Source organism: Osmerus eperlanus, chromosome 22 (assembly GCF_963692335.1).
Source record: "Osmerus eperlanus chromosome 22, fOsmEpe2.1, whole genome shotgun sequence".
Classification (NCBI taxonomy): Eukaryota; Metazoa; Chordata; class Actinopteri; order Osmeriformes; family Osmeridae; genus Osmerus; species Osmerus eperlanus.
The window spans coordinates 9,651,155-9,670,927 of record NC_085039.1 but is presented as its reverse complement, the minus strand read 5'-3'; the positions used below and the strand labels follow the sequence as shown (position 1 = coordinate 9,670,927).

Genomic DNA, 19,773 nt, shown 5'->3' with positions numbered 1-19,773 from the left:
TTTTGTACTTGATAGGACATTTCATCCTAGATAATAAAGTAATGTTTTTGACATCGATTGTCCAAAGTGCCATTGTCTTTGTTTTGTTTTTTTCTTCTAAATCAGAAGTTTATATATATATATATATATATATATATATATATGTTATGACCAGCAAGTAAAGACTACTTTACGGCTGTAGTTAATTTGTTGTTTGCTACACGCCTTATTCAATCAAGATATCTGACTATCATCTCTTTAATAAATGATTAAACATTTATTCAGCTACAATGATGACATACTATTTTGTATACATCAAATGACAATAATAATAAGATAATGAGTACCAAGATCTTATGAATAATGACCCTTATGGGACTGGTCATCTGGTTTGACCCCAGATGGTGGGGATGCTTACTTGAGAATATTAACCCCTCAAATCTCAGTTGGAGGCTGTCACACAGACTGAAGCGTAACACACACACAGCAGAAGACACATATTGTATCCAAATGAAGAGTGTATGACATAAACAATAAACCCTCCTTTATCAGTGACCATCCCCACAATACCTAACGCCCCCTCCTCCCTTTTCCCTTCAACCCCTAAATGAAACCAGCAGCTTGCTTGGACACCAAACGTACCACAGCCGACCACAAGTCCCACACTGATCCCAATCCCTCTCCCCTCTATCTCTCTGTATCTCCTTCCCCTCTCTCTCTCTCTCTCCCCCCCCCCCCCTCCTTATTTCTATGGCTTGGGGGGCTGGAACTCTTGTCACACAGGAAGGAACTCGGACAAGTTGTTTCCACCCCCCTCCCCCATCTTTATCCCTCTCTCTCCCCCGTGAGGAATGTCCTCCCGCAGCGAAGGGAGCTCAGATGAGAGCAGCCAGCTTCTGTTTCCTCCAGCTCCGATCCCAGATAGTCACAACTTACCAGCCATGGGAACGGGACGGACTTCCGAGAAAACGCCGTTCCGAAATCGTTTTCCGCGAGTCCAGACGGAGCCCGTGCTATTAAGACCCCCGGCGTTATTGAGCAGAATGAGTGCTCATTCTATCGCTGACATTGATTGCAGACGCCTGTAAAAGGCTGAACTTGACATAATGTCTGTATGACTTTTATTGAACCCTGCTTTGACAGCCTGCAAAGGACTTGAATAGCCCTACAAACGACTCTTAACAACCATTGAGTACAAAACATTAGCATTTTTATTAGGTCATTGATGTAGCATAGAACCAGATTTGAGCAAGCAGTGCAAATCTTTCTCCTTTTAGAAGGCGGTCTCATAGATGTTATGACAAGGGTCCGCCCTTAAAGTCCTCCTTATCCACCCATCCACTTTCTCTCTCCCTCTTTCGCTTGCACTACTCATTTACATAACCCCATTAATTTGTCATTCACCTTCCCACCACCTTCTCTCTTTCCCTCCCTCCTTTCCTTCGTCACTCTTAAATGCCTCCTTTGGGCTTTGGCCCTCCCGGAGGAGTGTACATGCACACACGTGTGTGTGTGTGTGTGTGTGTGTGTGTGTGTGTGTGTGTGTGTGTGTGTGAGCAAACAAGAACCAGAGGTGGCTTTCCCTCCAAAGAGCGGGAGCCCCTCTGCCCTTTTCCGAGGTTTTTGCGTCCAGGTGCGCAGAGGATCAGATTTCATGCGATTAGATTTATGGCTCGCTCCCTACCAAACCAGCCCGGCTCTAATACCACCCGCTCGCTTTTGAAGAGCCGTTCTCTGTAGGCACTAGGCAGATATTTCATCACACACACATAATTAAAGTTGGAAAACAAGCCTTGCTCTCTCTCTCTTGACGAGCGAAAGTTGGCAATTCTAAGTTAGAATTTCTAACTACTCTGTTTGCCTTTCTTCTTCTCCTCCACTGGGATGTTTCTTCCACTTTTCCCTTCCCTTAAACAATAGTAGTGCATTTCCTGTATTTAAATGACAAATAAATGATACATTTGTATAAAAAAAAAAACATTGTATGAAGATGAAGCAGCTTTTACAGGCATAAATAGTGAGCGCATGTTAATGACAGTGATATAATGAATACAGTCTCAGACATTCCCCAACCACACTATTAGGTTCTACAGAAGGAATAACCAATATTCCACTCTGCTTTTCTGGCAGTTATCCTTCCAGTAAGGACCAAGTGAATTTGAATGGTTAGAGCCTTGTGCAAGTGTGTGTGTGTGTGTGTGTATGCTAGACTGACTAAGAAAGATTGGAACCAACAGCCTCTGTGTCACTCAAGGCACATATGGGCTGGTTTTCACACACTTACAACACTATTCCACTGGCCGCTAGTACAACCCAAACAGGCCTGTGAGAGTGTGTTCTTTTAGAGGAGACACTAACACTAAAATATACCTGAATTAACAAACCACTGAGGTCAGGTCATGCTGATTCATGTACCAGACATGAGCAGAACGCCCATGAAAATGCCCATTTTAGGTGCCGTAAAGTAAGTGCTGTGATGTCTGTCATATTTAGTAACAATCGGTGGGGTTGATGAAAAAGATCAATAATCTATCAGTGTGTTCAGAACATCGGAGACCTTCAGCCCTCTGTCAAAGAGAACAAGCCCCAGAAACACTAAGATAACTGTACAAACAAGTAAAAATGGCACCCCCTCAACCTAGATTATAAGACAAACAAACAAATCTAGGTCCAGTCCACGCCGAAAAATCGTTTCCCTCCTCATCCAAAACGACCGCATTTTCCTCTCATACTGTAGGGTTGGTTAAAATAAAATAATGCTTTCACGTCAGCGACTGCAAAGTCTCCTCCCCTGCAGTAGGGGGCCATAGTCTGTGTCTGCTTCACCTACACCTGGAGCGTGTGGCCTCCAAGGCTTTCTGGTGTCTCCTCTTGTTGAACCTCTTGACGTAGTTGTTGCTTCGCAGAAGCCCATCACCAGGCTTCAGTTTACCCCCCAGCAGGGCCAGCAGGTCGTTAGGGAGGTGGCGTCTCCGGTGGTAGATCTGCCCCATTAAAATATATCTGCTCCCTAAGGAATAACAGGAGGAAAGAAGGTTAATATAATTTAAAAAAACATCCTCTGAAGAAGAAAAAAAAGTGGTCGCTGTTTAGAGTAGTTCTTTTTTAAATGGAACATACGTTCTGCCACCTATGGAGCAAGTCATTATAGAGTAGTTACTACAGCTCGTCCCTAAAGGTGGACGATGAATACGATTGGCGGGCTCGGATCGGCGCTCACCCAGTTTGAGGTCGGGGCAGGGCTTGCTGCACTTGTAGGTGTCCAGCACCAGGAGGCGCACCTTGAAGAAGAAGCTGTCGGGGGTCACGTAGAGACGACTCATCCTGTAGAAGCCGTCGCTGCTCACCATCAGAGTGATCATCCGGATCCCTTTACGCACCACGTCGATGTCGTGGACGATCCCGTTGATGGCTGTGGCGAAGGAGGAGGAGGGGGGGGGGGGGGAAGAACGAAACAAAAGTCCGCGAATGTTATATCCTGTGTTTCTAAGTTGTGTTTTTTTATGAAGGTCGAAAAACAGATATTACCTGCGCGCACACACTTACCAAATTCACTGAAGCAGTAGTAGTCTCTCTCCTCCTTCTCCTTTCGGCACTCGCTCATGCAAACGGCGTCGTGTGTGTAGTCGGATTCTGGAGGGCAGAAGAAGGGGCGGTGAGAAAGGGGATGAGAAGAGCGACGGGAGATACCCGCCGTGCCTGTGGGGAGTCGGGCCGGCCCATTCCAGTGTCACTGGGAAGGCCATGGTTGTCATTAGAAAAAACCAAAGGCAGAAAATTCCTCAGGGTTGGGAAAACCCCACACAGAGAGACCCTTAATGACTATCACAGTAACTGATCTCACTTCGGCATATTTGGCATTTTTCATCGTGTCCTCTTCCTCGGCAAGACCTTCCCACACAGGCCATCATTCAGAATCTGAATTTTGGGGGTGAAAAGCTGCAATTTGTGGCTAGAGAGGTCATTAGGTTAACTACTGCATATCTCTGAAGCGTTTAACTGCTGCGACATCCCCCATTTACTTGGTAAGATGCGGTAGTCGGTCGTAGATTATCCTTACCTCGTTTTAAGATGTCAAATTGATGGAGAAGACTGGAGGAATGGCGGTTGAAGAGTATGGACGGACGGCTTGCGTTCCTGTTGGCGCCGACTCCTGATTGATAGATACTGGACTTCCCTGGGCGGTTCTCTTCAGGGTCCAGCTTCCTGTTTGGGGGGTCCCTGCGCGGGGCAGGGGCCGGGTACGGGTGGGCTTGAGGTTGACCCCGGGGTCTGGAGTTGGGGTGGCTTTCAGGGTCACTTTGCGGAGGCGGGTTGTTAGAACTAGGGTCCGCGTTGATCCTCTGAACGCGGTCAGTCGTGCCGGTGGTCAGAGTGGTCTTGGGAAGCAGCCCCATCTCGCTGCGCACTTTCTCACTGTTGTGCTCGGTCAGGCGGTCACTCTTGGGGCCCTTCTTGCTCTTGTTGTGGGGCCCGGGGCGAGGGATGGGGACCAGATCGGTGTGCTTGGGCCAGACACCCGGAGGTAAGGGGTGGAGGGCGTATTTGGGGTCCCCAGCCCTGCTGCTCTTCTCCAGGAGTTCGTTGATGGGCAGGGTGGGCTCTTTGCCCCCCAGCCTGCTCTGGTTCTGGGCTGTGTCCACCAAGGTGTCCTGGCCCTTCTCTGTCAGGGAGAAGAGCACTGGGTGAGACATGCCGGGACAGGCCATGTTACAACCCTGTTACACTCAGCTGAAACATGCTATTGTGCTGCCTGGTCTTATCCACTGTCCTCTTCAGTACACTCAATCGTTTTTTTGTTTGTGTATAATATATTACATTTATCGTGTTTTTCAACAATACATATGCAAAGTCACAAAGTAACTTCATGAATTATGGAAACAAGAGGAAGTGGTAAAGTTTATATCTCAAATATCAACATGACTCCGTAATTGTTTCTCAGGATCTATTTTCATTAGATATAAACTTTCAAGTGAAGTTTCAGAGATGGAATCGCCCTACACTATTTACAGATTGCAAATTATCCAACAATCATTTATTGTAGCCTACTTGGTATTTCGGATCATGTACACTTTTAATGTTAATAACGTTTTGGTTTCGTAACAGACAATGTCAGGAGTTTTGAAGTGTTTTGCCAACCTTCTACGGATCTCTACGCAACTGATACGGTCATATAATACTGAGAACCTAACAGGAAGCATTTTTTTTTATCAAACTGTTGAAAGGTGAAAAGCAAAAGTGTGATACTCACCATTTACAACATTCTCCTCCGCTTCAGAGAAAGAAAAGGCAAGTAACAGCAGCACTATAATCCCTGTCATCTTGAGACGTTCCGTTGGGACAAGGTTTGAAGTCTGCTTGATGTCGGAATTCCTTTGACTCTTATATGGGCCACTGTCCGGGGAAGGAAGGCGTGTCATCCTGACCCAGAGGTAAACACGGTGACATCAGAGAATCTTCATTCATGGATACCAAAGAGGCGCTCTGCATCCGTCTCCGATTATGTTTGTTTTTCTAATGTAGGCAAGCTAAATTATAATTGCGATTATTTCATATGACTATCATATGAGTTTATTCTCCGATTATTTAGGTTAGGTCCAGATAAATCTAGGAAATCAAGATGATCAGGCACACTTGGATATTATCATTCGACATCTCGTGCAAAAATATTCTGATGGTCCATCAAAAGGGGTGATAATAAAAAATATTTATGAATAATGCAAAAATGCAACCTTATTCTGCTTGTAACTTCTACCTCACACTCAAAAGTGCTGAATGACTGCCCCCTGCTGGGGGACTTGTGAAATAACTACTGCAGGAGTAAGATAACCTTTTACTATCAGCTTCAAAAATCCTACCTATTGTCAATGGAGTGCTGTAAAGGCGTTTCCCTTTTGTGTATAAAATAACGTACAACGCAGACGACGATTACGTGCTATTTATAGTTTATTGCGACGATTTTTGTAGCATTATCAGTCAGTTTCACAGTTACGAGCGAACATCCTTGATTCAGACTGGGTCCGAATGATTTAATTTCTTTTTGATAACGACCGCAATGACCTCTGGATAAAACGGAAACTAAATACGACCCAGATGGGACTCGAACCCACAATCCCCAGCTCCGGAGGCTGATGCCTTATCCATTAGGCCACTGGGTCATCACGTTGTCGAAGTGCGTATATTTAGTTAATAAACTGTTAAGGGGAAGAATTAAATTCATATCAATAGTGTTGTAGTGTATTTTGTATATGTTGGCTGTTTCATTTTTACAATGTCAATAAACAAATGGAAATATTCTATATCTATTATTCACTTAAACATAATGGGATGAATAATCTCGCGATAACAGTAGGCGTTGCTACTGGCAACTGCTGCATGTTGGGGGTCTTTTTTCAAATAAAGGCCAATGAAGTAGCGCCTTCATCCAAATCAACCAATCCTTGGTCGATCTCCCCGAGTGTTAAAGGGCGGTATCAAAAAACATACGTCATTGAAAGTGAGAACAAGGAATCGGTAAGTGCGGTCCACATGCTTTCTTACTAGCTAGAATACTAAATGTTGCTAAATCGTCGCTAAATCGTGGTGATTTTGTGGTAATCAGCGCTAAAACGTTTGGGTGTATATTGAATATGGTAACTGTCTTGTTTAGAGAGAGTTAACAACTGGAATAGGAGACAGTTCTGTTATATGCTGCCTTGGCCACATGGTGTTAGATAATCCGTGGTTAACAGCAGGGAGTAGAGATTTAGCCGGGTTTTCTCTAACATTCGGAAGGTAACGTTAGTTATGTTAACGTTCTGATATGCTATTTATTGCCAAGCAAATGGTATAAACACAATTTGTCAATGTTGCTTTTCAGTGACGTTGTGCTAACTGCAAAGAAGTTGATCTTCGTTTTCACGACACTACAGTTCTATATCGAAAGAAAACAATGTCAGGCGCTGCCAACGACAATGGAGATCGTCTGCCCCAGTTCAAAAACAAGGGGAAAGATGCAAACGTAAGTTGTAAAAAATCTATACTGCCTTGACCCGCAGCAGATATTGAGGAATGCTGAAAATGTATTTGTTTCATCGTCTACATGAAGGAATTGCGACGCAGGAGGATCGAGGTCAACGTGGAGTTACGGAAAGCCAAGAAGGATGACCAGATTCTAAAGAGAAGGAATGTCAGTAGTTTTCCAGACGAACCCACTTCACCACTCCAAGAGAAGAATCAGAATGGACAGGTAACGATTTGAATCGCAGTTTGCTTCCAAGTAGCTTTCGGACACCAATTATTTGCTCTATTACGATCCCGTGGTAAACTTCAGGATCAGGTGTCGTTACCGGAAGTGGGGATCACGTTATGGGTGTAGCGATCAAGCTAGCTGTTGTTCGCCTACACTTGCAGAGAAAATGACCTGCATTAGATTGCCTAAATGCTTTTTTTTGGGTTCGCTGACCTTGATGAGCGGGAATGCTTGGCAAGTCGTGACATTGGCATTGGTAGTAGCCTCTCTAATCCAATTGTTTTATTTCCGTAGCCTGTCCAGCATTGGACAGTGGAGGAGATAGTGAGTGGCGTAAATAGCCAGAATCTGGACACTCAGTTGCAAGCCACACAAGCAGCCAGGTAAGCCGTTAGCTATCTAAGCCCTTCTACCGAGATTATCAAGTCTATCTGTATGGGTGAGCTCTCAAGTTCTGAGGTTGTCTTTATGTAAATTCCTAATAATTCACTCATGCTTACGTCTTGCATTATCACAAGTCTACCCTCCGGTGACATGCGATATTTGCCACCACGAGCTCTGTAGCTGACCTGCGTTCCCACTGTCCACAGAAAGCTACTGTCCCGGGAGAGGCACCCCCCAATCGATAGCATCATTGACGCCGGCCTCATCTCCAAGTTTGTCGTCTTCCTGAGCCTGGCCGAGTGCTCTCCCATCCAGTTTGAGGCGGCGTGGGCCCTGACCAACATCGCCTCGGGCACCTCGGACCAGACCACCGCTGTGGTGGAGGGAGGGGCCGTCCCCGCATTCATCAGCCTGGTGACCTCCCCTCACCCCCACATCAGCGAGCAGGCCATCTGGGCCCTGGGAAACATCGCAGGTGAGGAATGAAACGGGGGCTTTCGTTGCGTGCATGTACATTTCAAAGCATCTTTGTCCTGGATGTAATGTTTTTTTTTTTTAAATGCTCGTCCGGTGTTTTTATCTGGTGTGAATGTAGTGATGGTTGCGTTTGTTTTGTTTTGTTGAAATTGAGTCTAATAACTTTCTCTCTTCAGGCGACGGCTCTAACTACAGAGACCAAGTGATCAAGCATGGAGCCATCGATCCCCTCATGTCCCTGCTGTCGACCCCTGACCTGTCCGTCTTCTCAGTAAGTGGTCAGACTAAGCCACATTGCTGACCTTGACATGGCGTGCCATGGTTTTCCCCAAGGCCAAGGTTCCGGAGAGCCATTTTCTCATGACCCACCCTCTCTATCACGACAGTCCAGTTACCTCAGGAACATCACATGGACCGTGTCCAACCTGTGCCGGAACAAGAACCCCGCTCCTCCATTGGCTGCCATACAGCAGCTCCTCCCCATGCTGGTGCGCCTCATCCACCACGACGACAAGGAGGTGCTGGCCGACACCTGCTGGGCCGTGTCCTACCTGACTGACGGGCCCAACGAGAGGATCGAGGTGGTGGTGCAGGCCGGCCTGGTGCCCCGCCTGGTCCAGCTGCTCGCGTCCGAGGAGCTCAGCGTCGTGGTGAGTTGCCCCCCTGTCTGTGTTTTTCCGTTTGTGAGTTTTTTCTTTTTTTTTTTTTTCTTTTGTGATGCTGAGAGAACCCGTACGGCTCTGCGCTTCCTAATTCTTTTGACTTCACAAGATTGACTTTTAGTACGTTCCTACTTTGTGCTGTTACTACTTTGTGCTGGCTTTTGTTGATGAGTCCTGCTCCTCACTTGTCTCCTCCCCAGACCCCGGCCCTGCGCTCGCTGGGCAACATCGTGACTGGCACGGACGAGCAGACCCAGAGCGTGCTCAACGCCGGCACCTTGGCCGTGTTCCCCTTCCTGCTGCGCCACTGCAAGGCCAACATCCAGAAGGAGGCGGCCTGGACGCTGTCCAACATCACAGCCGGGAAGGACACCCAGATCCAGGAGGTGGTGAACTATGGCCTGGTGCCTGTCCTGGTGGAAGTCCTCTCTCAGGTAGGAGAAATACTACAGGCACATTCAAGCTCTCAAGACCCTCTCGGTCCTGTTTCCCATTGCTGCCCAATTTGAGAGAATTGCTGTTGGAAATATGAAATGCATTGGTGGTAATAAATGATTGCTAATAATAACCTGGGCCTTACTGGATATCCTCCATATCCAAAGTGCTTGGGGGAGATGGACTATCTAATGCAGATTGCTTGTAGTGTTGTTGATCTTCATGACTGGCTTCTGTCCAACCAGGCGGACTACAAGACCCAGAAGGAGGCCGTGTGGGCCATCACCAACTACACCAGCGGAGGCACTGTGGAGCAGGTGGTCTACCTGGTCCAGTGTAACGCCTTGGAGCCTCTTCTCAACCTGCTCTCTGCCAAGGATGGCAAAATCATCCAGGTCATCTTGGACGCCATCACCAACATCTTCCAGGTACGTGAAGATGCACTGGATATATTGTCTTTTTCGACGGTCGTTTGAGTTTTTGAACACGACAAAAGCGCACCCTCAGAAAGAAGTCCTTTTACAACAGCTGATGAGGGTGGGGTTATGTCACCTTTGCTTTCTGTCTCTGCAGATTGTTTTGCAGTTTTTGCATTGTCCATAAGTCCAAATTCCGTATTGTTGTGTGTGTCCTGGTTCTAACCCCCCTTCCCTCCCTGGCGCTTCCCTCAGGCAGGGGACAAGATTGGTGAGACAGAGAAGCTGTGCCTGATGGTGGAGGAGTGTGGGGGCCTGGACAAGATCGAGGCCTTGCAGTCCCACGAGAACGAGATGGTCTACAAGAGTGCCCTCAACCTGATCGAGAAGTACTTCTCCGGCGAGGTGAGTCCCTCTTCTCAGGAAGAAATTACGTTTTGGAAGGGTGGTGGGGGGGGGGGGGTAGATAGGACGCAGGTTTTGGCCTTGTGTCCTTATGTTATACACCAGATTAGAGTGAGATAAAATAGGACTTGGCAAAATGGCCGTCAATGCACTTTCCTCTGTGCTAATGCCTGTCCTCTTGCTCGTCTATCACAGGAGGGAGAAGATGAGTCGGTGGCCCCAGAGACTACCACGGACGGCTATGCCTTCCAGATCCCTGAGAACCAAAGCACTTTCAACTTCTAACATGTCTTCCAGTCCAGTCTGCATATAGTCTTACCTGTCTCATTTTTTTTGTATTTTGACTAGCAACCTCCTCCATTTCCAGATTTATTTGTTTAGTTATCTTCATTTTGTAAGTGTACATACATACTGAGATGACATCCCTGTTTTACTACAAACTGTGTAAATAAACTTTATTAAGTAGTGGTTTTCATTGCGTTTTGTGAGGATTTCTATCCACTAGATGGTGCTGTAACCTTCATTATGAATAAATGGCAAATTGGGATTTCCCTGTTGTCTACCAGTGGTAATGAAGGCTGACTTTCAATCTAAATATTTAATAGACATTGGGCTTTCCAATTCAGATTTGCATATATTACACCATACATTTTTACATCCAATGAATAAATTCACTCAGAATACAGCCCACCACATGTTGGTCGTGGCTTCTTCAGTCCAGACCAACAGATTGAATCCATCCTAATTAATTCATACCAGATACTTAGATACATGTTGATCAAAGGCTACAGAGAGGACCTACCGAGTTCCCTAATCTCTTGTGTTGAGAGCAGCCGTCTTCTACAAAAACTGGGTTCAATAAAGCCGTGTGCCTCATTTCCTCTCCCCCTCTCTCTTTTAATTAAACTGTTATCAACTGATGAGCTGGCTGTCGAGCTCGCTCTCCAGAACACGCATGCACGCATCTTTTAACACGCACGTGCTCTCTTCCTCAAAGCCCCCACACCCCCTACATGCCTTTCCTGCGTCACCATTTCTCGTGCACCTCTCTTACACACACAATCCCACATGGTCATGCACACATACACACCCATCCCTCTCTGCTCTCAGGGAGAAGGCCAATTTCCAGTGAGTGACTGAGGAGCGAGGCTTCTTTGATCCCTTGTTTTATTCCGAGCACGCCCGTGTCTCCCATTACTGGTGGCCTTGTGATTAGACAAGCCACCACACACACACACACACACCCTGCCACTGGCCCAAACGGGCTGGGTTGGGAGAGATCAAGACCCTGGCTGGAGCTGAAGATAGAGCCGGCGCTGGAGGAACACCAGCGGACCATATGAAGACATGCCTTTTTGAAGAAAGAGTTGCCTGATGTGAGGAACCAATAGATAGCCTAAGGCCCCTATAGGATTGTTGCGAAATGCAAGCTTTGGAAATGCGTCCTTGGAAAATGACTAATCTGAGAGAACGGGACTGCACACACGCAAATTGTGGGTGTAACATGGCTCCCTGAAGACTAGTGAACATGTTCTAGCCTTGTGTTATGTTAGAGTATGAAATCCTATAGCATCGCAAACTGATATTGGAAAATTAAGTGGCACAAACACCCCCCCACATCAATTGTCCTTTTTTTGTTAGAGGTGTAATGGACCAGATGACACAATAATAAATATGGCGTGTTACATGGAATGGATGGATGTGGTCAGAAAGCTACATGGTACACATGGGGCCTGCTATCTCTCCATCATCCCTCCGTCGCTCTGTCCCTACCTCCCTCTCCATCAATCCATCTCACATGTACCCAGCCTGTGTGTGCTTGTGTGTGTACGTGTTTAATCTGGGGAGATGATGGCTCTCAAACTCCCCTCGCCTCAACCCTGCAATCTAAGTCTGAGCCATTTATAGATAACCTGCAGTGCCCCTGCTTCCCCCCCCCCCCCCCGTTTCCTTCCTTCCTACACTTATGGAATGAGAAGCTCATGAAGACAGATGACGCCTCTCCGACCCCCCCCCCCCCCCCCCCCGCCTTCTTCCCCTCCTTCCCCGCTCCCATCTGCTTCCTGACTCCAGCCGTGGGAGGAATTCCTTGGGCGTCCTCCCAGCTTCCCGGTCTATTCCTGCCCGTCTCGCTCCGCGGGGCCCGCCGTGGGATGCTCGAAGACGGGAGGGAAGAGACCCGAGGGGTGGGCGGAGGATGGGTATCCATCTCCGCGGCGGTGCTGCCCGACATCCGCAGCTCATCCGATTTCGATTGCGGAAGAAGCCAAGTGAGAACCAAGAGGGAGCTGCCTGGGTCCATGGGCCCTGTTAAGATATGGGGGTAACGTGGTAATGGGAAAAAAAACTACAAGTCCCATGAACCCCTCGCTGTTGAGAGGCAGGGGATCCCTCTGGCTATCTGAATAAATACATGAAAACGACTCTGTGAAAAGCACAGGAAGACACACAGAGACTGGAACACTACAGCATACCGTATGTAAAGTATTTCCTGAAGTGCCGTGTATTCTCACTTGTAATACACACTGGTGCATTCACAGTGCACACACTCACACAAACACAAATGAAGACAGAACGGCCACTGAGGAAGGCAGTCCGTTTCACTTAGCTTGGCACCTTGAACCACTTCCAGAGGTAGCAAACAGGAAAACACTGGAGGTGATTAAGGGCACTCTGCAGCACTCTCTTTGCCTTCTTTTCTCTTTGTCTCTCTCTCTCTCTCTCTCTCTCTCTCTCTCTCTCTCTCTCTCTCTCTCTCTCTCTCTCTCTCTCTGTCTCTCTCTCTCTCTCTCTCTCTCTCTGTCTCTCTCTCTTATTCTTTCTTGTTCTGCCTGTTTCTTTCAGTTTCTGCCTCTCTGCCTGCTATTCTCTCTAGCCCAGACATTGAGTTGAACATCAAACATTATTACACATTAGCCTACTACTTTTAATAATGTATTTATTAAAATGTATTACATTTATATTATATTATGTTTAAAAAAAGTAGATAAATATCAAAATAACAACATAAAACTAGGATAACAAATATGTTTGTTCTTTGGTGGCATGGTTGATCCCCAAAAGCATGGCAAATTCAAGCAAGCGCGCATGGTGAGACAGACAGGCTCTTGTTACAGCTAAGCGTAAATAAAATACTGGAGAATCGCTCAGTGGATAGAGAGACGGAGAAAGAGGAGAGAGATAGAGGGAGACAGACAGACAGACAGACAGAGAGACATAGAGAGACACACAGAGAGAGAGAGAGAGAGAGAGAGAGAGAGAGAGAGAGAGAGAGAGAGGTAGAGACGAAAGAAGAAAGATAGAGACATAGCAAGAGGAGAAAGTGGAGAAAGATTAGAGAGAGCTCATGTCCAGGTTGACGCACTGCCAAGTGAACCAGCTCTGAAATGCTGAGCTACAACGTTAGTGAAACAGACAGGTCCAGGTGTGTGTGTGTGTGTGTGTGTGTGCGTGTACAGCACTCAGCGGGCCTCCCCTGCTGTTCATTATAGAGGACCAAATACTTTCCAGGACAGAACTGTCTTGTGAGCCATTGGAAGATGCTGAAGTGAAGGCTGTGTGGGGAAGAAACAATGTCAGCCATGGCTGCTGCTTCCAATCCTAGCTCAAGGATTCACTATTGACTGTAGTTTACCTTCACATGCACAAAAGAATAACTGGCATGTGGGTGTCAGGTGGCTGAGCGGTTAGGGAATCGGGCTAGTAGTCTGAAGGTTGCCAGTTTGATTCCCGGCCGTGCCAAACGACGTTGTGTCCTTGGGCCTCGGGGGGAATGTCCCTGTACTTACTGTAAGTCGCTCTGGATAAGAGCGTCTGCTAAATTACTAAATGTAAATGTAATGTAAATATGGGGCACAGCAAAAAAATCTTATGTTTCCATTCTGACGAAAGACCAATGACAACGCATTTTCTCTTTTTGTTTTCGACACAAAATGTATTGCTGCCTCTGTATAGTGGCGTATTACTGTACACCGGGTTCGAATTACGGAGGGGCTTGGGGGGGGGGGGTTGGACCCCCTTCATTAAGACTTGGACGACTCCCCAAAAAGAGGTTGAAAAAACTGGTCGGTGGGGGTCAATACATTTATATATCGTTCTTACCTGTAATCGTAAATATTACTTTACACCCTGGCGAGAAAGTTGACCCCCCCGATTATCATTGTACAATTCACACTCTGGTTAGTATGTGTGTTTTGGGGTAAATGACCAAAGGGGTTAGTATGTGTGTTTTGGGGTAAATGACCAAAGGGGTTAGCATGTGTGTTTTGGATGAAATGACCAAAGGGATTAGTATGTGTGTTTTGGATAAAATGACCAAAGGGGTTAGCATGTGTGTTTTGGATGAAATGACCAAAGGGATTAGTATGTGTGTTTTGGATAAAATGACCAAAGGGGTTAGCATGTGTGTTTTGGATAAAATGACCAAAGGGGTTAGCATGTGTGTTTTGGATTAAATGACCAAAGGGATTAGTATGTGTGTTTTGGAAAAAATGACCAAAGGGGTTAGTGTGTTTTGGGGTAAATGACCAAAGGGGTTAGCATGTGTGTTTTGGATGAAATGACCAAAGGGGTTAGCATGTGTGTTTTGGATGAAATGATCAAAGGGGTTAGCATGTGTGTTTTGGATAAAATTACCAAAGGGATTAGTATGTGTGTTTTTGATACAATGACCAAAGGGGTTTATTTGTTTTGGGGTAAATGACCAAAGGGGTTAGCATGTATGTATTGGATGAAATGACCAAAAGGGTTAGCATGTGTGTTTTGGATGAAATGACCAAAGGGATTAGTATGTGTGTTTTGGATGAAATGACCAAAGGGATTAGTATGTGTGTTTTGGATGAAATGACCAAAGGGGTTAGCATGTGTGTTTTGGATGAAATGACCAAAGGGGTTAGCATGTGTGTTTTGGATGAAATGACCAACCCCCAAAGGGGTTAGTATCAGGGTTCGAATTACGGCGGACTTGGGGGGGTTTGACCCCCTTCATTAAGACTTGGAACCCCCCAAAAGAGGTAAAAACAACAGGTTTGGGGGGGGTCGATACATATAATTCTTACCTATAATAAAAAAATATTACTTTATGCCCTAGAGAAGAAGTTTCCCTCCCCCGATTATCATTGTATAATTCACACTCTGACTGTACAAATATTTGTTTCATCCTGAAATAAAAGTATGGCTGCAAAGTCACAAAAAATATCTTTCTAGCAGAAATTCAGCTTCCGTCGTCATGGTCAAAATACGCTAGCCATTATACCCTTCACGCATCACTTTGCAGACAGCAGGTGCATCCCAAGGGGTGACCGTCATCATTTCGGTGATCCAACAATGCAGACACCTGGGAAAACTTGTCAGACAGCTGTTCCTCCATGTCTCAACCAACCTTGGATTTAAATTGTGAAGGCCTACTCTCACGCCTCGACAGGTAGGCCTAAACAACATATATATTCCTCCCCGACCTAGGCCTAGCTCCCTCCGCCCCAAAATGAGACACTTTCATTACAGCAAGTTGATATATTTTCTAAGACAAATCAATGTCAAAGCTATGGCCTAGGTGAATCCGGGTTCAAGTAGGTTAGGATTAACATTTCCAGTATAGGCTATAACACGAATCTGTTCTCTATACAAAAATATTGGTAAAATGGATGAACAACTTAACATCATATTTCCGATGCTATACCTGGGCTATACCCGGGCATGGACTTAATGGGATCTATGTTGTGTCAAAATCTACAGACTCAAAAAAAAACAATTACCTGCTGCCAACTTGTCATTCCTCTTTGCTCAGATATGAGATTCATAAGCAGGACTAAAGGTGAGCGCACACAAAACCTGGATTAATGGGCAGGTGTCCACAACACGGACACTGACGAGACGGAGAAGGCAACCGGGTGGGAGGGGATGCCCCCGATAACTGTCAATCTAATCTACGTGCTGTTGGGGGAGATCGTTCACGCTTTTAAGAAGCAACCCATGCCAATCGATCGACCTGGAGGAATTTCCCGAGCGACGTGCCGTGACTGCCTTTTTAACCCTCGTGCTGCCTTCGGGTCACATGACCCAAAGGTTCATAACGAACCACCGTTGTGTTTACCCAATTTTACCCAATACAAAAACAAATAAAAATAATTTTCTTTTAACCTTCGCAATGTGGGGGGTCTGAGACAGCCCGACGGTTAAAAGAAAATGCTTCACTTTGTTTTTGTATGCGGTAAAGTTGTCGCAATACGACGGTGGGTCACAATGACTGATGGGTCAGAACGACCCGAAGAGAACACAAGGGTTAACCAATCAGGGAGATCCTGGATGTAATGTTTATTGTTAGCTACAGTAGCCTACGTTTCCTTGCTGTCGTTTGAGGATCTTACTATGTCTTCCACAACATAAAGTGTTTACAAACGTTGACCTATTGGCCTGTTTGGAAAGGTGTATGTGCTCAATGAAGTGAATAGTGAAGAAGTATCATTATAGAGATCAGTAAGATGTACTTAATGAATGCATTTGGTAACAAAACTTGCTTCTCTATTAATATAATCTTGGACCGAATAAATTGAGACTATTTTGCATACGGAATTACGTAATTTATGCAAATGATGCCAATTATGTAGGCCTAATTAAGCGAATACCGTGACTCACCGGTTTGTGGTTTTAAAATTACCCAACCTGAAAAGAGTATTATTTCCATCTTGTGTAGTTAAGACTGCATACGGTTTACCTGACCAGAAATCGTGTCTTGCGTCGTGCTTAAAGTCATTCCTGTACGTCTGACGAATAATCAGTTATTTATAGCTACAAGCATTTATATTCATGTGTGAAAGATTTGATGCACGTTTCCCATATTGATGTGTCAGAAGTGTACTTTGTCTGACAAAAGTCATTGTGCTAATGACATGGCAATTGTAAAACAGGTCAGTTGGAACCATTTTTAACGCCTTTCTTTTGCAGGCAGAAATGGTGCTTGACACCTGCCCCGTCGCCACTCAATCATTTGTAGAGCCGCACAGGAACCTTTAAGGGCAAGTGAACCTTTGAATGTGCGTATGTGTCTCATACTCAAACACACAATATTGTATAAGGGTGCACATGCGTACACATACACAGAGACTGGCCCTCTAACCCTCTCTGAAGAATTTAGCCAGACTACAGCTTTCCAAGCCTTCGCGCCAACCTGAAATGTGGTCTAGGTGCAGGGGTCCCCAAACTTTTTACTTTCTGCGAGGGCCAGATCATTTTTCCTTTCTTTAATGTGGGGCCGGGTCGGTCTGTAACAGAAAATTACATGGGCCGGAGTGACTACCAGTATTATTGTGAAGATTTTATTATGATTTTAAATGTATTTATTATGCTAGATTAATTTATTATTTTGTTATGCACCATACATCCATATCAACGGATATATAGCCTACTAAAAGAGCATTATTACTATCGTAATGACCTTTTTTCATATGAATTGCTATTGAAATCAAAACAATTACTTACTTATGCATATTAATCAGTGTGAACTGATTTTTTATTTATTTTATTTTATACATGTTTAAAAAAAAATGTCTCTGTCATTGTTCAGAGGGCCGGTCCAAATGCGTGGGCGGGCCGTATTCGGCCCATGGGCCGTAGTTTGGGGACCCCTGCCCTAATGGAAGGGGTGATTGATGGGATTGCACCTGCATGTCAATTCTCTCTCGTTCAGGGGATGAAGGCAAAATGTGATGGGTAGGTGAGGTCAGAGACAATGAAGAAGATCAGGCAACACCATTTCAATATCAACGTTTTTAATTTCCTCCCTGAAAACAACTTACCCCGCTTCTACTGTTATCATGAGTGGCAAGGGAGCACACTCAAACATCTTTTCAGTTAATGAATCATCTCCCTTCTATAATATCATCTGAATTCTGAAGTCTTATTGTGTTCCAACCAATTACAGGCTTCGGTCGGGTTCTTGCCACTGTAATTACCTTCTGCTTGCACTATCCCTCCAGCCTTGTGTGTCAGACTTCCTGTTTGATATCCGTGGAGGTGAAGTTCCAAGGCCAAAGCATCTCATTGGTTGATTTAGCGTTCAATGGACTGAGGTAACCTTTCTCCATCCCCCCCCACAGTGCTCAGTAATTACGACGTGTACTTCGACTCATACTATAAAGGTATGAGTTCGGCAGCATGCAATCTTTCCCAATTACCATGTGATCCATTGAGTCATAACAGCGTTTTTTTCCTCCACTCTGTGGATGTCAAAGTTGTTATTAGCCATTAGTGCCTCAGTGACTTCATCTGACCTGGTAAATATAGCTGCAGACAAAGAAGCTGAAAGCAAATAAATACTTGCACGTTTGAATCTACCAGCATTATCATTTCAGTTTAGTCCATGTGAGCAAAAGCATAGATGTTAATAGTCATAGGTGATTTCCTTTTGTCACCTTTATGTTAAAACCAACAAAAAGGAATAGCTTGGCAACATATTTGATCTATCACTAAAATAAATTAAGGCAACCTCAGGCTCAGTAGCAGATGAAGCTGAGTTTCTCCTGGCAGTCGTGGGCCTCCCAGGGTCCCGCCGTCCCCACGGCCCCACAGCGGAGGTTTCTAGCTGGGCACTGGTGCCTTCCACCAGGGGGCCAGGCCTGGTAGTCCAGAGGGTCCCCGTTCACCCACAGCCAGCGGTCCCCCAGGAAGCGCAGGCCCGTCCACACCAGCGCCGTCTGGGCCTGCTCCTGGATCTCCCTGTGGGCCAGAAGCATCTCCGTCTCTGACAGCAGGCTGGTCAGGTCAGTGTGCTGCTCCCTGCAGAACTCCAGAGCCTCTTCCCACGTCTTGGGCTCTCTCACCACAAACAGACTCAAGCAGAAGAACTTACCTAAACCATTCAAACTATTATACCATCCAGTGTCACCAATTGAACCATAATTATGATATGCTTTGTTGTCTGGTTGGCCAGACTTAAAGTTTAGGTATGTTGCATATCCGCCTCCTGACCACTTCCAGCCTGTTACATTGTTGGGTTCTCTGTAAAGACCAATCCAGTTGTATGAATTTGGAAAGCCTCCAGCTGCTTGTTTAAGTTTCCAGTCATCCTCTGGTCCACTGACAGGAGCTAGTTCAGTATAATGTTGTCTGCAATATTGTTCGGCATCTGTCCAGGTCTTCCACTCATCTACAAAAACATATTTACCAAACGCTTTTCCTACAGTCACGACAAGAAGTACCTGGATAAACATCTTCTCCATGGCGATGCCAAGTTCAGATGTGAATAGTTGGAAGTATTTCGAACCTCTACCCTCGAAGCGGATGGGTTCAGATCAAATCATTGTTGAGATTTAAAGTGTTGTTGCTTGTGTTGCTGCTCTGAGTGACGATTGGTCTGATGTACCTGACTAGTATCGAGTCCCAGGAACCAATAGCATCGTCTCTTCAGCTCACTTCTTTATAAATAAATAAAAACGGACTTTGCATACTGTACAAGCGACATCCAAATAATCAAACAAAAAAACCCTTATCTCTCAAACAAATGTTCTGACCTTCATTTCTTAAGGGAGATTCCTAGAGAGACCAGCATCTGGTTACCATTGGAGCCTTGTTTACATGATCAGCAGGGCTGAGGGGACGGGTGACAAATTAAAGGAACAACAACAAGTGTCTCAGTGAGAGGTTTAGGTTAGTGTCACAGTGAGGGTGTGTCACTCCACTCTGTGTCCTACATTCTTCACTTCCTGCCCTTTATTTACCGATGTCTTTCCCATAGATCTAAATGAAGCAGTGTCACTTTATTGAAACACCAGCCAGTCGAGCCGTCTTT

General features: G+C 45.6%; 3 protein-coding genes and 1 non-coding gene across 5 annotated transcripts; 1 reads left to right on the top strand and 3 right to left on the bottom strand.

Moving 5' to 3' along the window:
* Positions 1–1,950: 1,950 nt before the first annotated feature.
* LOC134008845 (UPF0450 protein C17orf58 homolog) lies at positions 1,951–5,348 on the bottom strand. 2 transcript variants are annotated; one of them, XM_062448403.1, is made up of 5 exons: positions 5,231–5,348; positions 4,040–4,660; positions 3,526–3,612; positions 3,200–3,391; positions 1,951–2,989 (listed from the first exon to the last, which is right to left on the bottom strand). In XM_062448403.1, exons 1-5 carry the CDS (start codon positions 5,298–5,300, stop codon positions 2,802–2,804), a joined length of 1,158 nt encoding a protein of 385 aa, XP_062304387.1. In that variant the 5' UTR covers positions 5,301–5,348; the 3' UTR covers positions 1,951–2,801. The 2 variants fall into 2 exon arrangements, with proteins under 2 accessions (XP_062304387.1, XP_062304388.1); XM_062448404.1 differs by having other exon boundaries at positions 4,040–4,642; positions 5,231–5,347.
* A 716-nt stretch (positions 5,349–6,064) lies between these two features.
* trnar-ccg (transfer RNA arginine (anticodon CCG)) lies at positions 6,065–6,137 on the bottom strand. The gene has a single exon. It is a non-coding gene; the product is annotated as a tRNA-Arg (tRNA).
* Positions 6,138–6,474: 337 nt separating this feature from the next.
* On the top strand, positions 6,475–10,454 carry LOC134008834 (importin subunit alpha-1-like). Its single transcript, XM_062448388.1, has 11 exons — positions 6,475–6,492; positions 6,839–6,979; positions 7,067–7,207; positions 7,505–7,593; positions 7,801–8,069; positions 8,248–8,342; positions 8,458–8,721; positions 8,934–9,167; positions 9,414–9,596; positions 9,840–9,989; positions 10,185–10,454. The coding sequence occupies exons 2-11, from the start codon at positions 6,911–6,913 to the stop codon at positions 10,272–10,274; spliced, it is 1,584 nt and encodes a 527-aa protein (XP_062304372.1). The 5' UTR covers positions 6,475–6,492; positions 6,839–6,910; the 3' UTR covers positions 10,275–10,454.
* An 8,024-nt stretch (positions 10,455–18,478) lies between these two features.
* Positions 18,479–19,204, bottom strand: LOC134009179 (snaclec agkisacutacin subunit B-like). The gene is made up of 2 exons (XM_062448904.1): positions 19,184–19,204; positions 18,479–18,796 (listed from the first exon to the last, which is right to left on the bottom strand). The coding sequence occupies exons 1-2, from the start codon at positions 19,202–19,204 to the stop codon at positions 18,479–18,481; spliced, it is 339 nt and encodes a 112-aa protein (XP_062304888.1).
* Between the last annotated feature and the right edge of the window lie 569 nt (positions 19,205–19,773).

Excerpts from the sequence above, each read along its gene's own strand:
- LOC134009179 (XM_062448904.1), bottom strand. The coding sequence starts at position 19,204 with ATGGAGAAGATGTTTATCCAG. Across the intron at positions 18,797-19,183 it reads TGGAGAAGATGTTTATCCAG|CCCAAGACGTGGGAAGAGGC; the intron begins GTACTTCTTGTC and ends GTGGTGAGAGAG.
- LOC134008845 (XM_062448403.1), bottom strand. The coding sequence starts at position 5,300 with ATGACAGGGATTATAGTGCTGCTGTTACTTGCCTTTTCTTTCTCTGAA. Across the intron at positions 3,613-4,039 it reads ATTTGACATCTTAAAACGAG|AATCCGACTACACACACGAC; the intron begins GTAAGGATAATC and ends TCTGCCCTCCAG. Across the intron at positions 3,392-3,525 it reads CTACTGCTTCAGTGAATTTG|CCATCAACGGGATCGTCCAC; the intron begins GTAAGTGTGTGC and ends CCTTCGCCACAG.
- LOC134008834 (XM_062448388.1), top strand. The coding sequence starts at position 6,911 with ATGTCAGGCGCTGCCAACGACAATGGAGATCGTCTGCCCCAGTTCAAA. Across the intron at positions 7,208-7,504 it reads AGAAGAATCAGAATGGACAG|CCTGTCCAGCATTGGACAGT; the intron begins GTAACGATTTGA and ends TTATTTCCGTAG. Across the intron at positions 8,343-8,457 it reads CTGACCTGTCCGTCTTCTCA|TCCAGTTACCTCAGGAACAT; the intron begins GTAAGTGGTCAG and ends CTATCACGACAG.